General features: G+C 42.4%; 1 protein-coding gene across 3 annotated transcripts in view; it reads left to right on the plus strand.

Moving 5' to 3' along the window:
• Nucleotides 1-5,964, plus strand: part of dnah7 (dynein, axonemal, heavy chain 7) — a 90,303-nt gene extending 84,339 nt beyond the window's left edge. For all 3 annotated transcript variants that reach the window (XM_084688971.1, XM_084688973.1, XM_084688972.1), the window contains 3 exons: nt 684-861; nt 1,975-2,078; nt 5,567-5,964. In XM_084688971.1, the coding sequence (XP_084545097.1) occupies nt 684-861; nt 1,975-2,078; nt 5,567-5,773 (489 nt within the window). In that variant the 3' untranslated portion in view covers nt 5,774-5,964. The remainder of the gene's footprint in view (nt 1-683; nt 862-1,974; nt 2,079-5,566) is intronic.
• Nucleotides 5,965-5,966: the final 2 nt, after the last annotated feature.

Consider the following 5,966-nt stretch of genomic DNA (forward strand, 5'->3'; position numbering starts at 1 on the left):
TTTGTAACTTGTATAACTGCATGCTCTTATGGGTCTTTCCTTTGGCACTTGTTTAGTTTTTCACAATGTATGCTTCATGTTTTGGCTACTTGCAATGTTTGGGACTACCTTGTTGTTATGATCAGTGACCTATGCTCTTTTGTAAAGCTCTCTCTTGGAAGTCGCTTGGATAAAAGTGTCTGCTAAATGCATAAATGTAAATCAAGTCCCCTAACAATGATTTTTTATTTTACGCAAAAATGCTCTGCCACTCCTCACTGATATGCCACATGCAGATACATCCAAGGTTGTTGACATGAGTGGCCGATGTCTATAAAATCCAACGATTTTGGTAGCATTGTGGGATTTTGGGGTAAATAGTGTAGCCTTAGTCCAGTTACTAACAAGTCCACTTTCGCTTTGCACTGGAGATTCTGGGTTTGTTTGCAGATTACTAGACAGTGATTGGCTTGAATTTGTGACAGCAAAAATCTTATTTGCACAGTACCGTTTCAATCTCAAGTGCACGTATACTTCAGTAGAGTATTGTGACAAAAATTCTCTTTTTCTTAAAAGCTCATTCACTCTGAAGCAGAACCATACCACTAAAGAGGAATGTTCACGTGTTCATGAAATCCTTGAAATGGCTTAAACCAATACCAGATTCTGGTAAAAACACCTTTTCTATGTTTCTTTTTTTCCAGGACTGGTATGACGAGGGAACGCCAGCAATCTTCTGGATGTCTGGTTTCTTCTTCACCCAGGCCTTCCTGACGGGCGGCCAGCAGAACTATGCTCGCAAACACACCATCCCCATCGACCTGCTCGGCTTCGACTTCCAGGTGCTGGAAGACAAAGAGTACCACCATCCCCCTGATGATGGTGAGAGAGATAGTAGATATAGGCCGAATCCCAATACTCCCCCTTACCCCTTCCCCTTACCCCTAGCCCTTAGTTTACCCCTAGCCCTTGGCCCTTGAAACTGAGGGGTAAGGGCTACATATCCCTAAGAAATGGAACACCACTTGGTTACAGGTACGTCATCAAGCACATATCGATATCTCCAAAGCAAGTAGTGCTATGCACTGATATTAAACGAAATTCGCTGCTAATGGAGTTTACTTAAAATGGTAGACATGCTAGCCAAAGAAATGCGGGACATGTTACAGTGCAATTCAGCACTGTAACATTAGCATACCAAACTAGCAATTTTTTTAAACGTTTCAATTAGGAAAATGGTTGCAAATATATATGTTCAGGACTGTGTATAACACAAAACAAGACTGTCATAATTTTTTTATCAATTAATTAAGCCGAATATATTACATTTATCGGACTCCCTGGATGATCTGGCCGCCATTGTTGCCGGTCGCGTAGTATTCACATAGCTCTAGGTTTCAAGTGGGCTCCCGATCTTACTTGGTTTTAAGGGGTGTATACCCCTTAGTCTTAGCCCTACCCCTAGCTCAAAAGGAGTATTGGGACACCACTAGCTCTCACGGGAACGCGCAAAACTAAGAGGTAAGGGGAAGGGTTAAGGGGGAGTATTGGAATTTGGCCATAGTCTGGCTGGGATAGTAGATATAGTCTACCAGCACCCCCCCCCCTCCTAGCGTCAGCCCATCCCCCTCCTAGTACCCCCCCCCCCACCCCCCCCCCCCACCTCCTCCTACCATCAGCCCCTCTCCGTGCTCAGAGTAAGGCTCTCGGAGACTCAATCTAATATCCACATTAGAGTCACATTCCCATCAGTCCCCCACTGCTGCCATCAGCCTGCCGTGATGCTGCTTACTCCAGGAGGGACACACTCTTACGTCCTCTACTATTGCTTGCCACTGACAACCTTGTGTGTGTGTGCCTCCCATGACAACATATGTCAGAAACAAAGATGGTTTGACACGTTTCTTCATAACTACTTGATACCTACTACTATGAAGAGTAAATGTGTTGTGTGTGCCTGTGTGGTCTGTGCTTGTGTTCCTCTCGTCGTCTCAGGGGTGTACATCCGAGGTCTGTACCTGGACGGAGCCCGCTGGGACAGGAGCAGCAAGCTCCTCGCTGAGTCTCACCCCAAAGTGCTGCATGATGCCATGCCTGTGGTACCACATCACGCACACACCCATCACGCACACATCACACACATGCACGCACACACCCACACATTACACACATCACACACAGACCGTCTGGGAGAATGAACACACCGTCTGAGCTAAATAATATCCAGCCATGGATTCTGAAATGAAGTCCTGTGATAATATGAATGACCAGAGGGATCCCAAACACGTGAAGAAAAGGTCTTAATTTGCCCTGGTTGCATAACATAACCCACCTTCTATTACCCACCTACTATAACCCCCCTTCAATTACCCACCTACTTTAACCCTAGTTTTGTGAATTTACAGTTTCAAACCATTTGTCATAAGGTCAACAAATTTGTGAATTTTCACTTTTACTTGGATATGATTGGATAATGATAGGTGTCGGTGATCGTTCTTACGTGTTGTGTTCATCACTGCTGCTGTTGTTGTTGTATCAGTCAGTGGTAAGATCAGCGTAGCAGTCAATAAACGGGACATGGGAAGTCACGTATGAGACAAATCAATCAGGCCCAATATAAGGGCCAGTTGGCAACCCTAGTCATGCTGGTAACTGGACACATCATATTAATACATTAATACAAAAATACACTATAGACACGCAGCACATTCGCCAGGAATCCTTTATGACGCCGACAACTTTAAACATCTCCCTCATATGTGGGCATGGGTGATCAGGAATGTCTATTCTCAGTCATGTCGACATTGCTAACTGCCTCTGTCTCATCCATAACATTAGCCATTCTTCTTGTTGCCTTCTGCCTTGCTCCATGGTAGCTTCGTAGACTAGCTTGCGTTTGTTGTGCGTGATAGCCAGGAAATAAAAAAAGGTGTGCAATGACAAGAAATAGTTTTGATCATGCCACCAAATACAGATTAAAACTGAACAAGCCTGGTTTGAAAATGTAAGAAGTAGAAAGTACATATAATAGTGTAATTACAATATAATAACAACATAATAACACTGAATAACAACATGTTAACAATGTAATAAGTATAAACAAAATGTAATGTAATGATAGTGTAAACACAACTTTAAAAAAGCTGTGTAAAAAGTTGCATAAATGCGTAATAACAACTAAATAACAGTGATATAACAGTGAAAAGGTGTAATAAGTGTAATAATTGTTGTTATAAATATAGCTGCAAGCAGCAATGAGGTGGCCAAGCAGTCAAATGACCCATAAAAAACATTTTAGATATCCTTAGAAGAGGGTAACGAGTACACGCAGCAAGTTTGGTGTGAATCCATCAAAGATTTGCTGAGATACGACCCAACTTCCTGTTTGCTGGCTTAACGGCACATTTTGATTGGCTTTACCGGGCAAACCGTTTCAAAAATCAAAAAAATGTGGTAGCTTTTGTGAGGCTTGGTCTGAAGATAATATCTGGCAAATATGGTGACGATTGGACTCACTTTGTAGGAGTAGCAGAATTTTTTTTTTTTTTCAGTAATTCAAAATGGCAGCCACATCAATTCGGCTGTTATCACAAGTTATCATTTGTCACAAACAGGATGTCCCAAGATATCATGAGACAAAGGAATCACTGAATAAAAGCAAACAAATCAACAGTTATTGGCCAAAACATTTTTGCTTCCTGCGGCCACGCCCAGTGATCACATGACACCAAATTGTTTGGACATCCTCAGAAGAGGGTTCCGAGTCATCATACCAAGTTTGGAGTTGATTTCTCAAGGATTTGCTGAAATATTACTCAACTTCCTGTTTGGTGTCTTTGCTGCCGATTTTGATTGGCTGTACCGGACAAACGGTTTTGAAAATCAATGTGACGATGATGTGTGCCAATTCTGGGGAAGGTTTGACAATAATTGAATGAGGAAAAGCGATGTTTCCTTAAAATTCAAAATGGTGGAAAATCTATATAACACAAAATTGACGTCATGTTGATATGGGAGTCAAGTGGCTGAGCGGTTAGGGAATCGGACTAGTAATCAGAAGGTTGCCTGTTCGATTCCTGGCTGTGCCAAATTACGTTGTGTCCTTGGGCAAGGCACTTCACCCTACTTGTCTCAGGGGAATGTCCCTGTACTTACTGTAAGTCGCTCTGGATAAGAGCATCTGCTAAATGACTAAATGTAAATGTAATTCCAGGGAATCCAACGGTACCTCATTTTTGAAAATTGGCCATACGGTTCAAAAGTTACGTCCAACTTTGACCCGTTGGTGGCGCTAGAGTGCTCAAAGGGGAGACAGGAAAATAAAGAGGGGACTGTCCTTAAAGAGTGTGCCAAATTTCACAACTTTTTACCATACTGTTCTAGGGGCTGCCATAGACTCCAATGGGAGAAGATATAATAATAATATATAACATATATTTATAATAATAAAATAGAAAAGAATAAGAAAAGGTAGAAACACAAGTGGCTCCGCAATTTCGCTGCTTGGCCACCAATAATAATAATAACAACATAATAACAATAGTATAATAACAACATAAGGAGTGAAAGTAAAACTTTGTCAGAAAAATAGTGAACTACTGATACCAGAAACATTCTGTATTTCCAAAAGGAGAGAGACCAGGGACATATGTATCTGCATGTATCTGCAGACTCAGGTGTATGGAAACAGATGATCTTATCTATATTTTGCTGTGTAACTACAAGGCGCCTCCTTTTATCAGAGCACAATACCCAGGGCTCCGGGGAGAGGAGCTACTTCAAACTGTGGACTATAAAGTGAAGAGTGTTCACGGTGCTGTGTTCAAAGGCTCTCTGAGCCTTTGAATTAAGTTCCCCCTTCTCCTGTCTTTCTTTCTCCTGCTTCTCATTTGTTTTTGAGGGATTTCTTAATTATGACTCGATATGGTGTTTGAATACTGTATTAAGTAAAAGATTAAAATAGATTGCTAGTGGCAGAAGTGCAGAAGTTCTGAAACAAAACAGAACGGATTGCTTTGTAAGTTTCCTATTGGTGTATTCATATTTTTGGTGATTGCCCTCATAATGCATACTGGGGTTATGAATAATGCACGAGACCGGCTTTTTAATATTCAGACATTTCAGGGGAACTTATTAGCAAAATCAGTTTTTGACAAGAGAAGAAGTTCATAAAAAATTTGTTTATCATTTGTGGGACAAAATCACAACATAGTCAGCAGTGCTGGCTTTGAAACGCTAATACTGTTGGAGCACCTTATTGAATTGGAGCATTTCTTTGCCTGAAACTCAACAAACTAGCTTTGTGAGGAGTGGCCCAGTTTATCCCTTTTGTTTTAGCAATGCTGCTAATGGGTTAAGGTGCTAATGGCCTTTAGGGACTGAGTCACTCTGGTTTTTAGTTGTGTCAAAGTTTATGTGCCCCAAATAGTGAACAACTGACTGGAACATTCGTGCAACTGATTACCCAGTGGTTAAATATTCAGCTTTCTTCTCCCTACTTCACCCCTCTTTTTGTCACTCTTCTGTACGTACTGCTCCTCACGTCCCAGTACACCAGGCTGCCTTTTCACCCATATCTTCCCCCCAGATGTGGCTGCAGCCCCTCAGGCGCCAGGACGTACCCCAGAGGAGCAACTTCCTGTGTCCCGTCTACAAGACCAGCGAGCGCCGCGGCACGCTCTCCACCACGGGACACTCCACTAACTACGTAATCGCCATGACGCTCAACACCGACGTGCCGGCTGAGCACTGGATCAGACGAGGAGTGGCACTGCTGTGCCAGCTCAACTCCTGATGTCTTCCTTACACACAATAAACACCCTGCTTTAGCTCACATGAATTGTGAAGTGTCGGGGGGGCAGGGGTTGACAATGGCTCAGGACAGACTTATATATGGGTGATGTACAATCCTAGATCCCTAGCTAAACCACCCGTGTGAAGTCGTCACAAACACGAAAAGAAAATAAGCACATCAAAATGACCACAAA

Source organism: Hypomesus nipponensis, chromosome 23, assembly GCF_054491055.1.
Source record: "Hypomesus nipponensis isolate SF chromosome 23, ASM5449105v1, whole genome shotgun sequence".
Classification (NCBI taxonomy): Eukaryota; Metazoa; Chordata; class Actinopteri; order Osmeriformes; family Osmeridae; genus Hypomesus; species Hypomesus nipponensis.